This window comes from Triticum urartu, chromosome 6A, assembly GCF_056163025.1.
Source record: "Triticum urartu cultivar PI428250 chromosome 6A, HENAU_Tu73, whole genome shotgun sequence".
NCBI classification, from domain to species: Eukaryota; Viridiplantae; Streptophyta; class Magnoliopsida; order Poales; family Poaceae; genus Triticum; species Triticum urartu.
Window position 1 is genome coordinate 191,829,301 of NC_141878.1, and position 16,429 is coordinate 191,845,729.

At 48.1% G+C, this 16,429-nt stretch overlaps 1 protein-coding gene across 1 annotated transcript; it reads left to right on the top strand.

Annotated features, from left to right (window-relative positions):
• Positions 1-6,760: 6,760 nt before the first annotated feature.
• On the top strand, positions 6,761-7,782 carry LOC147964705 (uncharacterized). Its single transcript, XM_087530118.1, has 3 exons — positions 6,761-7,107; positions 7,191-7,264; positions 7,358-7,782. The coding sequence occupies exons 1-3, from the start codon at positions 6,761-6,763 to the stop codon at positions 7,780-7,782; spliced, it is 846 nt and encodes a 281-aa protein (XP_087386244.1).
• The last annotated feature ends 8,647 nt before the right edge of the window (positions 7,783-16,429 follow it).

Genomic DNA, 16,429 nt, shown 5'->3' on the forward strand with positions numbered 1-16,429 from the left:
CAATCAGTTCAAAGGCAGGAGGAGTAAGGACTTACAACAGCGGCTTGAACTGGTGTGCTCATGCCCTTCATCTTGCTGGTGTGGCAATCCTTGAAGATTTGCACTACATTCGGTTCAGGTTCTTTTTGGTCCGCACATGCTTTCCTCTGTATTTGGAACAAGTCAATATAGATACGATAATATGGCACAGAAAAAAGAAGGAAGTATCAGCTATTTACAAGAGCCTCGCAGTGTGCAATATAGCTACGAGATCCTGCTGTTTGTTGGAATTTCACTTTAGAATGGTTGGTCCTGTTCTTCAAACAGTTAGCCTAGAAGAAGATACACTTGTAAGGCACATACATAAACACAAGTTTAATATGTTGTCTGATCAAATACATATAGCCTACCTAATACTTTGGACCAGACTAGTGTTTAACGAGGGTTGTCCAGTCTTCATCTGTAATATATTCCACAGGAGATGTTTGGGCAATTTCATTGTTAGCCTTGCCTTCAAAGTGAGATTTTCTAAGGTGGTACCGATACTGTCGCAGAGCAGACTGAAAAACATGAGTGCATGCTTGTTTAGTTGCATCATCCTTCGGATCCAACTTGAACCTCATCTGTTGAAAAAAGAATGTGAGTCTTATTAGGAGGAAGCTAGAAAGTATGGGACAGAGCAAGACAATATTACTAATTGCGATGAATAACATTACTTACGGATAAATGGTCAAGGAAGGTGTTAAACTAGGTATTGTCTTTCTCATTCCTGTACTGGATCCACGTTGGGAGGATACGTGCATGACACCTAACGGCAACGGCTGCCTCTGATACTAACTTGGGTGACTCTGCAGCATCACATGGCCTTTTTAAACCTGCCTCAAAATGGATCTCCATTCTTCCCCCTTTAGATTTTGTTAATCTATCAAGCATTATCCCTGATGTCTGTTTCCGCTTGCGCCATGGTGCTAGTTCAACAACGAATATGGAAAGAGTTAGTGTACATCAAACTGTGAGAGTACATATAAAGGATCATGCAACTACAACTTGACTCAGTCAGGTACCGTCTTGGTGTTGATGCTCATGAGGTTCATCTGATCTTGCCAAGTCCTGTTGTGTCAGCAGTGCTTCGGAAGTAGTGTTAGGTGTGAAGGCAGCTTGGGAACTGGCCAGTTCTGGAGCAAATGAACGAGTAACTCGTTGAGATCCTGTTACAGTTGAAGCGGATGCTGCAGCTGGTGGAGAAGGTGATACTGTGTTTGTAGATTTAGCCGGTGGACTTGGACCTTCTACTGCACTATAAGTACCAGCAGAATCTGGACGACAGATCCTTTTCTGTTTCACCCGACGAGTAACACCACTCCCTACTATATTATTTTCCTTGCTCTTTTTTTACTTTGCCATGTCAAGCCGTACCCACAACACAATAGAATAAAATCGCTCTTCAGAACTCATTGATGCATGATATAGACAAGAAATACTTTGATGTAAGACAACCGTATGAGGATGGAATATGTAAGAAAAACAACACGACATGACATATTCACAGCTACGATGTGTAAACTAAGCATAAGGATTTTCAAGAAAATAGAAGTAATGCAAGCTAGAAACCATATGAAAGATGCAACCAATATTACTCTGCCAAGTTAAAAGTGCCTTGTCATAAGTGGGAATTCGAAAAATTAGAAGCAGTACAACGTAGAAATCAATGCAAGATGCAACCACTATCAAACTGCCATGTTAAAAGCGTCCAATCATGAGTGACTGATGCGGGATACACAACAACAGTACTTTGATGTAAGAACATGGTATGATAGATAGATGCAGTGTATTCTAGACACAGAACGCCATGTCATATGCACATGTATAACGTATAAACTCAGCAGGTGCAATTTAATCAAAATAGAAGAAATACAGGCTAGACAACATATGCAACATGAAACCAATTATCACACTATCAACTTAGAGCAAGCACCTGCGATGGTGGAGTACGGGAGATGAACTCATCATGTAGACTTGGGACTTCAACTTCATTAGCAGTAGCAGTGCCAAATCTAGAGAGTCTCTGTTTGCATCGGTGCGGAGGACCACCAACATCCCCTAATTAACTTACTCTTTTCCTTCCTATTTTCTGATATTGCCTTATGAAGTCAAAACCGCAAGAAGATGAATAAAATTAGCTCTGCATAACTGGTTGATGCATGATACAGACGAACACTACTTTGATGTAAGGCAAGCGCATGATAGGAGGATGGAATATATACAAAAAAGACAGCGTTTCATATTCACACGTATGATAGGAGGATGGAATATGTATGAAAAAACAGTAAGCGGAAGGCATTTCAACAAAATTAGAAGAAATGAAAGCTAGGCACAATATGAACATGCAACCAATATCACTCTATCAGGTAAAAAGTGTCTCATCGTAAGTGCCATTTCAAGAAATTAGAAGCAGTACAAGCTAGAAGACAATGCAAGATGCAACCTACATCACAGTCCCAAGTTAAATGTGTCTTATGGGCAAGTGATCGTTGAAGGTATAAGTTGTAAGCTACGCAGATGCAATTCAACATAATCAGAAGTAATACAAACTAGACATCATACGGAAAACACAACCACATATAACAGTTCCAAGTTAGAGCAAGCACCTGTGATGGTGGAGTAGGGGAGATGTGCTCATCATGTACACGTATGTTCTAGAAACAGGAACACGTGTCATATTCACTGGCATTATGTGTAAAGTAAGTAGATGCAATTCAACAAAGTTAGAAGCAATACAAGCTAGAAATCATACGCAACATGCAACCACATATAATAGTGCCAAGTTAGAGCAAGCACCTATGATGGTGGAGTAGGGGAGATGTGCTCATCATCTACACAGCTACGTTGACTGTCCAGCCTTGTGTTGTCTTGCGAATCTAGTTGGGAGGATGGCGGAGTAGAATCTGTAGAGACCCCCTGTTTGAGTTGCTCTAAAGGACCACCATCATCCACTGCCGGACTAATTTCCTTCAGCTGTAATGATTTTGCATTGTGAAGTCAAACCGATAAGAAAAAGGAATAAAATTCGCTCTTCAGAACTCATCCATGCATGATACTGACGAACACTACTCGAATGAAAGGCAAACACATGATGAGAGGATGGAATATGTATGAAAAATAGGATGGCGTGACATATTCAGACCTATGATGTGGTAACTAAGCAGAAGGCATTTCAACAAATTAGAAGCACCGCAATCTAGACACCATATGAAAGATGCAACCAATATCACTCTGCCAAGTTCAAACTGTATGGAGTTTCAACAAATTAGAAGCAATACATGCTAGAAGTCATGTGAAAGACACAACCAATATCACAGTGGCGACTTAAAGGTGCCTTATCACAAGTGACTGAAGCGGGATATGCAAGAACAGTAGTCTGATGTAAGAACATTGTGTGATCAGATATAGTATGTTCTAGAAACAGGAACATATGTCATATTCACAGGCATTATGTGTAAAGTAAGCAGATGCAATTTAACAAAGTTAGAATAAATACAAGCTAGACATCATACGCAATATGCAACCACATATAATAGTGCCAAGTTAGAGCAAGCACCTGTGATGGTGGAGTAGGGGAGATGTGCTCATCATCTACATAGCTACGTTGACTGTCTAGCCTTGCATTGTCTTGCAAATCTTGTTGGGAGGATGGCGGAGTAGAATCTGTGGAGAACCTCCGTTTCAGTTGCTCGGAAGGACCACCATCGTCCAATGCCTTGCCAATTTCCTTCAGCTTTATTGATTTTGCATTGTGAGGTCAAACCGACAAGAAAAAGGAATATAATTCGCTCTTCAGAACTCATTCATGCATGATACTGACGAACACTACGCTGATGAAAGGCAAAGTCATGATACGAGGATGGAATATGTACGAAAAAATGGACGGCTTGACATATTCACACCTATGATGTGGTAACTAAGAAGAAGGCACTTCAACAAATTAGAAGCACTGCAAACTAGACACCATATGAAAGGTGCAATCAATATCATTCTGCCAAGTTAAAACTGTCTCGTCATAGGTGGTGTTCATCAAACTAGAAGCAATACATGCTAGAAATCATATTCAGGACACAACCCAATATCACACTACCAACTTAAAGGTGTCCCATCATAAGTGACTGATGCAGGATACACAAGAAGAGTAGTTTCATGTAAGAACATGGTGTGATAGACAGATATAGTATGTACCAAAAATAGGAAAGTAAGTCATATTCACACGTATCATGTGTAAGCTAAGCAGATGCAGTTTACACTAATTAGGAGCAATACAAGCTAGACACCATATGCAACATGCAACCAGATATCACACTGCCAAGTTAGAGCAAGCACCTTGGATGGTGGAGTAGGGGAGCGGAGACTTGGACCTTGTAATGCACTATCAATACAAGGAGAATCGGTACAGATGCTCCATTTACGTTGCTGCAGAGGACCACCATGATCGCCTTCCTTGCTCTTTTCCTTCCTCTTTCTTGATTTTGCCTTGTCAAGTCAAACCCCCAAGAAAAAGGAATAAAATTTGCTCTTCAGAACTCATTGATGCATGATGTCGTGATTCTAAGTCTGACAATAATGTAGGGGGGTAAGTATGGAGAGGCAAGATCTTAGCTATGGAGAAGTTGTAAGCACACGAGGTTTACGAGTTCAGGCCCTTCTCGGAGGAAGTAATAGCCCTACGTCTCGGAGCCCGGAGGCGGTCGACTGGATTATGCGTGTATGGTTTACAAGGGTGCGAACCCTTTACACTGAGGAGGGGGGTGGCTTATATAGAGTTCGCCGGACCCCCCAGCCCCCAGTTATGCAGGGTTTTAAATACATTAAGGTCGGGCGTTACTGGTAACACCCCTAATAAAGTGCTATGATGACCATAAAGGCTACTTAATAACCGACCGTTAGCATGCAGAGTGCCTTTAGGTCTCTTGGCCGTCGAGTGGTTTGGTCTTGGTCGAGTGATTGCTTCTTGGTCAAGTGTCTTCGAGTCTGTCGAGTGGAACACCTCCAAGTCGATTGAAAGGTGATTTCTTCTAGGGATGTCCTTGGGTAGGGCAGTTTGGACAGGTCCATGACCCTACCCTAGGTACATAGCTTCGTCATTAGCCCCTGGATGGATCGAGGTTTGAGTGGGGAAGGAGTTGAGGATTTTCCCGACTCATTTTTCGTGCCATGAGCATATCTGGTTTCGAATCAATGAACCTGAGTGATGACAGCAACTTCCTTTCCAGTCGCCTTGATCCGTTCTTAGCTTTTTGTCGAGTGAATTTCTTTACTTGAAAGGCTCCAAGTGACGGTGCGGAGGAGATCTTCGGTCTGACAAGTTGTTCTGCTGCCCGCAGATTTCGCGGGATCCGAATTTTGGGAAGCGTGCGGGACGGGGGAGGCTGCATTAATCAGATGGGATAGAGCGGAGCCGCCTCGATCCCCGCGCCACCTTTTTTGCCACGTATCACGTGCGCGATTGTTACGGGATTTGACAGGGCCGCCCGGGCCTACCAATCAGCCACTCGGAAGCGGCCCCATATAAGGCGTCGGACCGAGGCCTCTTCGAACAGCGCGTCCTCATTATCTCTTCTCCTCTTCACGCTCCCTCGCCGCGCCCGCTCTCGCCCCAGCGCCACCGCTCCGTACGCGTTTCGCCAGCGACGATGGGGAAGGAGAAGACGGCGGCTCTAGAGCGGGTGAAGAAGGCAACGACGAGGTCAAAGGGGAAGGCGACCAGTCGAGGCGGATCCTCCTCACGAACCGGCCTGCCGAAGGGCTGGATCCAGGGCAACTGGATCCGCTCAACGATCACCCAAGAAGACCTCGACGACCTAGCCGAAGGAGGGCTGATCCCCTATGAATCGGCGCGACTTCCGGGGAAGGAATCCGAGCCTCAACCTCGGGAGGGTGAGCATGTTCTCCTTTCCACCCACGTCGACCGTGGATTTTCCTTGCCTCCTCACCCTTTCTTTCGGGGATTTCTAAACTTCTTCAGGGCACAACTCCACCACTTCACTCCCAACACAATCGTTTATCTCGCCGCTTTTGTTTCTTTGTGTGAGAATTTCCTGGGTTGTCGGCCTCACTTGGGCCTTTTCAAGCACATTTTCACTTGTCGCTTCCAGACGGTGAAAAAAGCTAATCCGAGTGACGATAGGACTCAAGTGATTCAGATGTGTGGGGGTCTTGGTGTCCAGATGAGAGGGAAAAGCTCCTTTCTAGCAATGATTCTTCCCGACTCAGTTCATGGATGGCAGTCGACCTGGTTTTACTGCAAAGACCAGTCGACGCCAAGGCAGTCGAATGGCCTCCCTCCTTTCACCATGGACCGAGTGAGGAAACCCTCCCCTTTGAAGGTGCTCCCGGAGGAGAAGGCGCAGGTGAGGGTGCTGGTAGAGCGAGTGGTCCAGCTTATCCGTGACGGGGTCACCGGCATGGATCTCTTGGAGGTCTTCCTTCAGCGGCGCATCCAGCCTCTTCAAGCCCGAGACCATCCGATGTGGATGTATTCGGGTCTTGAAGACTCCACTCGGATTCACCCGGAGGAGGTTGATGACGACACACTGGAGAAGTGGCTGTCGGGCATGACCGGGAACAAGGACAACCCTAGGGGAGCCAAGAGAGTTCCTCCATTCAACCAGTCTCATGTACCAGAGAAGGTCCGATTCTGAGCTTTTGTTTGTAATCTGAATTCACTCGCGCAGCTGTCTATACTGAGTCGACTGACTTTGTTCTTCCTGCTTTCTTTTAGGCCATTATTGAAATGTATTCAATGCCCAACGGAGAGCAAGAGCAGGATCCGGAAGGAGAAGCGAGCGGCGACGACAGTGGAGAATGGGAGTCTGATGGTGGAGGGGATGAAGAAAGCGACGATCCAAGTGACGAAGAAGAAGTCGAGTCGCCTCCTCGCAGGGAGAGGCGGTCCAAACTTGACCAAGAACGACCGAGCGCCCGTGAAAAGGAGATTGCTCAAGCTGGTCAGTCTTCAAAGCGTCCTCGGACCTCTTCGCCAACTCCGACTGAAAAAGCGTCAAAGCATCCCAAATTCGCAGAGCCGAAGCTTCGGAAGGCGTTGCCGAAGATTAAGATTGACATCCCCATCGCTTCCACGTGAGTGTCTCCCTTCATATTTACTGGACGCCCTGTGCTATTTGTTTTTCTTGTTTTAACCGGACGAACTTTGGAACTGTCAGCGCTGCTACTTCCGGGACCTCAGCTTACAGGGACGATGATGAGGTGATGGAGGATGCGGTCACTTCTAATCTGGGTATGATTTCTGCCATACTGTCTTTATTTTGGTCGATTCAACTGCAATGTGTACCATTGGGTGATGTGATTTTGTCGATTGAACTTTGAACAGCCCCTAACATTATTGACCTCCCTGATGATGATGATGAAGAGCCCGAGAGGCCTTTGACGAGGAAAAATAGGCAAACTCCTGCGAGCGAGGTGCCACAATCGACGCCGAGGGCGGAGCCAGTCGTTCAGGACGCTGGCGATGCCAATCGGGGTTCTGTTACCTTCGCCGTGCCATTGTCAAGTGCCTTGCCTTCCTCGTTGACTGCTCAGGCCCCTGTCGACTCGCCTTCAGTTTTTGTGACCCATCATGTCCCAGAGGATGAGGTAAATGCTGCCAGGGAAGCCATACGCCAGGCGGGCATTATGATGGAGAAGATGAAGACGGTGCGGGACGCCAGCCAAGCCGCCTACGATGCCAGCTCGGCTCTCCAAAGCAACATTCAGGTTAGTTGGTCGTCGCTTGTTCTGTTAGGATATGCTATCTGACGACTCTTTCCGAAAATCTTTGCATCTGTACACCCACTGGGTGCGTCGATTAAATTTTTGAACTAGTGGGGGCACGCTGAGTGCACCCACTGGATGTAGTCCCCGAGACTACGGTGGACTGCTAGCAGTCGACTGTAGTCTTTGTATTTTGTCGAGTGTAAACCGAACTGGTAGTTTGTCTCTTCCACTCGATCTGGTCGAGTGGGATCAGAACTGGTGGGGGCACGCCAAGTGCACCCACTGGGTGTAGTCCCCGAGACCGCGGTCGACTGCTGGCAGTCGACTATGGTCTGAGTTCTACTTTCTCTCCTTTTTTTACTCCCTGCACTCGACTCCGGCGGGCCGGTCGAGTGGGATTAGAACCGGTGGGGGCACGCAAAGTGCACCCATTGGGTGTAGTCCCCGAGACTATGGTGGACTGTGGGCAGTCGACCGTAGTCTTAGTACTTAACGTCTTTGTCGTTTTTCGCTGTAAAATAACTTCTCCCCTTTGATTTCAGAAATCTTGTGATCTTGGAGCTCGCTTTGCTGACTTGGAGAAATAGCAGATTCAACTGAACCTTGACTTGGAGCTGGCCAAGACAGAGCTGCAAAAGGTCAAGGACGGCGCCACTGGTAAGACGAGTTTGCCGACTGGTCTGTCTTAGGCTTGAGTACCCTTTCGCTCTTTTTGAATCAAGCATCGTTTCTTTGCAGAAAAACTGAGAGAAGCTCTGGCGAAGAAGGATCAGGATTTGGCTGCTGCTCGAAAGGAAGCTGACGAAAGAACCGCCCTGGCTGAACAGAAACTGGCTTCAGTTGGCCAGTTGGAAGAAGAGAATACCAAGCTGAAATCTGCTCTGAACAAAGCCAACAAGGAGTGCTCGCGCTGGAAGAAGGAGAACCTCAACCTGGGCCAGAAGATGGAAGGCATCGCTCGCAGGAGGGACGATCTGGAGAGCTATCTGAGGAGCCTTGCCAAGAAGTTGTTCATCAAGCTTGAAGGTGCACATTTTGTTCCGACTGATTTTTTTTGTGTCGACTCAGCATATGAAAATTAACTTATTCTTGGATCATGAATGCAGAGTTTTGCTAGAACTTTGAGGAGGAGACTGGGCGGATCGAACCAGGTTTGGATCCAATCAATTCTCCCGTGAAAGATGAAACTGCCATGAATCTGCTCCGACTGGAATCCCGCATCGACGGTGTTGTGGACTACTTGGCTCGACTAAAGGTCGCCATGTCACGGATCGACCCGGAACTTTGGCTAGAGGCCACGCTCCAAAATGATCTTGAGTCCCTGATGACTCGAGTTAACAAAATCCCTGACCGAGTACAGGAGTGGAAGAAGTCTTCTGCCCGGTGTGGCGCTGATGTGGCTCTGTCTTTGGTTCGCGTCCATTGCAAGGAGGTGCGACAAGATAAGCTGGCAGCAATCAAGGTCGCCAACACCTAGAAGCATGACTTCCGATCTTTTATGGAGACTTTCATCGCTGCAGCCACTCGGATCGCCGACGGCGTCAACTTAGATGAGTTCGTCGAGCCTGCTAGTCCTCCTCCCGCGGAGTGAACAAACTTTTATGCCTCACCTTAAATTTGCCTCGGAATGCCGAGTGGTTTTTGTAACCGTTAAACTCTTTTGGGCTGAATGCCTGAGCACTTAGATCCGTGGTCCGGAACCTTTAGGATTTATCAGAACTTGGTTTATCGTTGAATATCTTCATGAATCCCCTGCTGAGTGAACCCATTCTTTATTCGAGACAACTTTTGTATTTGTAGCGCAGCTCCAAAGGAGAAGGAAGCAGTCGACCCGCGCCTTGTTGCCCTTGCGGGTCGGCGGTGGAGTGCGCATTGTATTTGCGGCGAAGCTCCTCAAGAGAAGGTGGAGTCAACCCGCACCTTGTTACTACAGAGCGGGACGGAGCGCACATTGTATTTGTGGCGAAGCTCCCCAGGAGAAGGTGGCAGTCGACCCGCACCTCGTTACTGTAGAGCGGGATGGAGCGCACATTGTATTTGTGGCGAAGCTCCCCAGGAGAAGGTGGCAGTCGACCTACACCTCGTTACTGCAGAGCGTGATGGAGCGCACATTGTATTTGTGGCGAAGCTCCCCAGGAGAAGGTGGCAGTCGACCTGCACCTCATCGTCCTTGAGGATTGAGATGTGTTTCGTACTTAGGCGAGCACTGGACTGCAGCTAAGCCCCCGAGTGGGAGGTTTCCTCACCACTCGGTAGGATTTTCAAATACTTAGGTGAGTACCGGACTACAGCTAAGTCTCCGAGTGAGAAAACTTAGGCGAGTACTGGACTGCAGCTAAGCCCCCGAGTGGGAGGATTGCTCTCCACTCGGTAGGATTTTTTCAAACTTAGGCGAGTGCCGGACTGCAGCTAAGTCTCCGAGTGAGAAGACTTAGGCGAGTACTGGACTGCAGCTAAGCCCCCGAGTGGGAGGTTTGCTCACCACTCGGTAGGATTTTCAAATACTTAGGCGAGTACCGGACTGCAGCTAAGTCTCCGAGTGAGAAAACTTAGGCGAGTACTGGACTGCAGCTAAGCCCCCGAGTGGGAGGATTGCTCTCCACTCGGTAGGATTTTTTCAAACTTAGGCGAGTGCCGGACTGCAGCTAAGTCTCCAAGTGAGAAGACTTAGGCGAGTACTGGACTGCAGCTAAGCCCCCAAGTGGGAGGATTGCTCTCCACTCGGTAGGATTTTTTCAAACTTAGGCGAGTGCCGGACTGCAGCTAAGTCTCCGAGTGAGAAGACTTAGGCGAGTACTGGACTGCAGCTAAGCCCCCGAGTGGGAGGATTACTCTCCACTTGACAGGATTTTTTCAAACTTAGGCGAGCGCCGGACTGCAGCTAAGTCTTCGAGTGAGAAAACTTAGGCGAGTACTGGACTGCAGCTAAGCCCCCGAGTGGGAGGATTGCTCTCCACTCGGTAGGATTTTTTCAAACTTAGGCGAGCGCCAGACTGCAGCTAAGTCTCCGAGTGAGAAAACTTAGGTGAGTACTGGGCTGCAGCTAAGCCCCCGAGTGGGAGGATTTCTCTCCACTCGACAGGATTTTTTCAAACTTAGGCGAGTGCCGGACTGCAGCTAAGTCTCCGAGTGAGAAGACTTAGGCAAGTACTGGACTGCAGCTAAGCCCCCGAGTGGGAGGATTGCTCTCCACTCGGTAGGATTTTTTAAATACTTAGGCGAAACGGGTTCGCAGCTAAGCCCCCGAGTGGGAGGATTGCTCTCCACTCGGTAGGATTTTATTTTTACAAACTTAGGCGAAGCGGATTCGCAGATAAGCCACCCACTGGGGAATTTCTTACGTAAACAAAAATAATAATAATCGCTGGGAAAATTATAACGCTCTTGTCTTTGATAAATAAACTACAGGAGTTTTTTCTTATTACATCTCATCCGAGTGAGAATTCAAGTATAAAAGGGGCGGAATAGCTCCGCATTCCAGGCTCGTGGCTCATCAATCTAGCGATCGACATTGTAGAGGTGATACGCTCCATTGTGGGGGACTCTGGTGACTATGAAGGGGCCTTCCCAAGTAGGAGCGAGTTTGTGTGGTTTTTGCTGATCCACTCAGAGGACTAAGTCTCCTTCTTGGAAGGCTCGACTCTTCACATTTCTGGCATGGAATCGACGCAAGTCTTGCTGATAGATGGTCGATCGGATCATGGCCATTTCTCTTTCTTCTTCCAGGAGGTTGATTGCGTCCTGCTGGGCTTGTTCTGCTTCTTCTTTAGAGTAGAGCTCGACTCGGCGGGCATTGTGAAGCATGTCACTCGGCAAGACTGCTTCGGCTCCGTAGACCAGAAAGAATGGGGTTCTTCCGGTCGATCGGTTCGGGGTCATCCTCATTCCCCAAAGAACTGATGGAAGCTCGTCGACCCATGCATCTGCTGTGTGCTTGAGATCGCGGATCAATCGAGGTTTCAGTCCTTTGAGAATTAGGCCGTTTGCTCTTTCCGCTTGTCCATTCGACTAAGGGTGAGCGACTGAAGCATAGTCGACTCGTGTTCCCTGAGAGGCGCAAAAGTCCCTGAATTTGTTAGAATCAAAGTTTGACCCATTGTCAGTGATGATGCTGTGCGGAACTCCATATCTGAATATCAACTCTCTGATGAAACTAATAGCGGTGCAAGCATCAAGATTCTTGATAGGCTTAGCTTCAATCCATTTGGTGAACTTGTCGACTGCTACTAGCACATGAGTGAAGCCGCTCCTGCCCGTTTTCAGTGGTCCAACCATGTCCAGCCCCCAAACAGCGAAGGGCCAGACGAGTGGAATGGTTTTCAGAGCTGACGCGGGCATGTGCGACATATTGGAGTAATACTGACATCCTTCACATTTGTCGACTATCTCTTTTGCCATTTCATTGGCCCTTGGCCAGTAGAATCCCGCTCGGCATGCTTTAGCCACAATGGTTCGAGAGGACGCATGATGACCACAGGTCCCTGAGTGGATATCATCAAGGATCATCTGACCTTCTTCTGGTGTTATACACTTCTGACTGACTCCAGTCGCGCTTTCCCTATACAACTGCCCCTTTATGACTGTAAAGGCCTTGGATCGACGAACAATCTGTCGAGCCTCTTCTTCGTCCTTTGGGAGTTCTTTCCTTAAGATGTACGAGATGTACGGTACTGTCCAGTCGGGAGTGATGACCAAGACTTTCATGATTAGGTCGACCACAGCCGGAACTTCAACTTCAGTCGGATCCGTGGCACTTTTTGGCTGCGGGGCCTCTTCAGTGAAGGGATCCTCCTGAACTGATGGTGTGTGGATGTGTTCCAAAAACACATTGCTGGGAATGGCTTCTCTTTTGGAACCTATTTTTGCCAAATCATCAGCCGCTTGATTTTTCAGTCGGGGTATGTGATGAAGCTCTAACCCCTCGAATTTCTTCTCCAGCTTTCTCACTGCATTGCAATAACCAGTCATGGCTGGACTTCTGACGTCCCATTCCTTCATCACTTGATTAACCACCAAATCTGAGTCGCCATAAACCATGAGGCGACGGACGCCGAGTGAAATGGCCATGCGCAACCCATATAAAAGTGCTTCATATTCCGCCTCGTTATTGGAGGAATCAAAGTGGATTTGAAGAACATATCTGAGCTTATCTCCTCGGGGGGAGACCAACACCACCCCGACACCGGAACCATTCAACATTTTGGAACCGTCGAAGAACATGGTCCAATGCTCCGAGTGAAGCAGTTGCTGTTCAATCCACTCGGCGACGAAATCTGCTATTTCCTGGGACTTGATAGCCTTCTTTGCCTCAAACTTGATATATAGAGGAAGGAGTTCAATTGCCCATTTTGCCACTCGACCAGTTGCATCTCTGTTATGCAGGATTTCTGACAATGGAGCGTCGCTGACGACTGTAATGGAATGATCAGAGAAGTAGTGAGCAACTTTCTTTGTGGTCATATAAATCCCATATACAAGCTTCTGATAATGAGGATATCTTTGCTTCGACGGGGTCAAGACTTCAGAAATATAATATACTGGGCGCTGAACTTTGAAGGCTTTTCCTTCTTCTTCCCGCTCGACCGTAAGTACCGTACTGACGACTTGTCCCGTGGCTGCGATGTAAAGCAGCAAAGGCTCCTTGCTGATTGGGGCAGCAAGCACCGGCTGGGTGGAGAGCAGAGCTTTGAGCTTTGCAAACGCTGCATCAGCTTCGGGGGTCCACTCGAACTTGTCGGACTTCTTCATCAATCGGTAGAGAGGCAATGCCTTTTCACCTAGACGAGATATGAATCGACTTAAGGCGGCCAAGCAACCAGTAAGCTTCTGGACGTCGTGCACTCGCACAGGACTTTTCATTCGGAGTATAGTGCCGACTTTTTCTGGATTGGCGTCGATTCCCCGTTCGGAAACGAGAAAACTGAGTAATTTTCCGCCAGGAACTCCGAATGTGCACTTTGATGGATTAAGCTTGATATCATACCTCCTGAGGTTGGCAAAGGTTTCAGCAAGGTCACCCAGCAGGTCGGAACCCTTCCGTGACTTGACCACAATGTCATCCATGTATGCTTCCACATTCCGACTGATTTAAGTGAGCAAACACTTCTGAATCATCCTCATGAATGTGGATCCGGCATTCTTGAGGACGAATGGCATGGTAACATAACAAAAGCACCCGAATGGAGTGATGAAAGTTTTTTTGATCTCGCCAGGTCCATACAGACGGATCTGATGGTACCCGGAATAGGCGTCTAAAAAAGACAGTCGCTCACATCCCGCAGTCGAGTCGACTATCTGATCGATGCAGGGGAGAGGAAAATGATCTTTCGGGCAGGCCCGATTGATATGTTTAAAGTCAATGCACATGCGAAGTGACTTGTCCTTCTTGGGGACCATGACAACGTTGGCGAGCCACTCAGAGTGGTAGATTTTTCGGATGAACTCCGCTGCTAAGAGCCGAGCCACCTCCTTGCCAATAGCCTTTCTCTTCTGGATGGCGGACCGTCGGAGATGTTCCTTGACAGGTTTTACTTTTGAGTCGACTCTTAGGTGGTGCTCAGACAGCTCCCTGGGAACACCCGGCATGTCAGAAGGCTTCCATGCGAAAATGTCCCAGTTCTCACGGAGGAACTGGATGAGCGCTTCTTCCTATTTGGAGTCGAGTGTTGTTGAGATATGAGTTAGAGCAGTGCTGGGATCGGTCGGGTGGATGTGAGCTGTCTTCGTTTTGCCAGACGACTGAAAAGCTGATTCTGTAGCGGGCTTCTTGGCTCGCAACAAATCACTCAGGTCTGCAGTCTTTTGGTAATCCTGCAGTTCCACCACCGCCATCTGAGCATCAGCGATCTTTGAACCTTTCTGAAAACATTCTTCTGCTTTCTTCCGATTGCCCGTAATAGTGATCACACCCTTGGGGCCAGGCATCTTCAATTTGAGATACACATAACATGGTCGGGCCATGAAGCGTGCATAAGTCGGCCTGCCCAAAATAGCGTGATAGGCACTCTGGAAGTCTACAACTTCAAACGTTAACTTTTCTTTGCGGTAATTCTTGGAATCACCGAAAACCACATCAAGAGCAATCTGGCCGAGTGATTCAGCCTTCTTCCCAGGAATGACTCCATGGAAACTCATGTTGCTGGTACTGAGTCTGGACATCGGAATGCCCATTCCTTTCAACGTCTCAGCATATAGTATGTTCAAACCACTGCCCCCATCCATCAAGACTTTGGTCAGTCGAGTGCCTTCAACAACTGGGTCGACCACCAAAGCTTGCCTCCCAGGGGTGGCAATGTGCGTTGGGTGATCGGACCGGTCGAATGTTATGGCAGTCTGAGACCACTTCAGATAACTAGGTGTCACCGGAGCAACCATATTCACCTCTCGGTTGATAACTTTCAATCGACTTTTGCTTTCAACATCAGCAAAAATCATCAGGGTGGAATTGACCTGGGGGTATCCATCATCACTATCTTCCATGTCTTCAACTTTGTCCGACTCCTTTTCCTTATCTTTGGGCTGCTTGCCCTGGAACTGCTGGATCAAGAGTTGACACTGTCGAGTGGTATGTTTCGGGTAAATGAAGTTACCCTCTTCATCTTTCTTGGTGTGGACGAGACATGGCAAATCCAACACGTCATTTCCGTCCTATCTTTAACTTTCTTGGGGTTCCAAGGTCCTTTGGGTTTCCCTTTAAACTTGGGTTACAGCCAAGGCTTCTCTACGAGCAGCTGGCTCGGCTTTCCGCTTCTGTTTCCGATTGGAATTTCCTCCGGTTTCTTGAGCGACTGACTTGAGCTTGCCACTCCTGAGTCGATCCTCATCTTCACCATTAGCGTACTTGGTGGCAATCTCCATCATCTGATTCAGAGACATATCTCCGGTCCGACCGAATTTCAGATTCAATTCTCTGTACATGATGCCTTCTTTGAAGGCACAAACTGCTTGGTGGTCAGGCACATTCTCTACCGTGTGATGTAACGTGATCCATCTCTGGATGTAATCCCTCAAAGTTTTATTCGGCTTCTGCACACAAGACCGCAGTTCCGTCAGCCCTGCCGGTCGCTTGCATGTTCCTTCAAATGTGGTGACAAACACTCGGGCGAGATCTTCCCAAGTGTAAATGCTGCTGGGTGCTAACTGGTTCAGCCACGCTCTGGCCGAGCCCTCCAACATGAGAGGCAGGTGCTTCATGGCCACTTCATCATTGCCACCACCAATCTGGACGGCCACTCGGTAGTCTTCAAGCCAAGTATCAGGCTTGGACTCACCAGTGAACTTGCTGACTCCAGTCGCCAACCTGAAGTTGGGAGGAATCACAGCGGCCCTGATGGCTCTACTAAAGCACTCTGGCCCCGAAACATGTGCTCTGCTACTGGTAGGCGCGTCTCTGTCGTGACCTTCTCGGTGAGCTCTGTTCCTGTCGACCAAACCTTGAACGAGAATGGATCTCGCATCAAAGCTTGGCTCCCTGGAGTCGACTGGAATCCTTCGCCCAACACTACGAGGGGGCCTGTGATTCTGCTGTCGAGGCGCATACGACCCGCTCCTCGGGGGAGGGGGTGGGCACTCGACGTCGATCATCACGATCGAATCGGTGATCATATTGCTCACGGTTCCCGTGTTGATTACGCCGGTCTCCACGTCCCTCACGCCTCGGGGGCGATCTTGGGCTATGAGCCGACTGGAC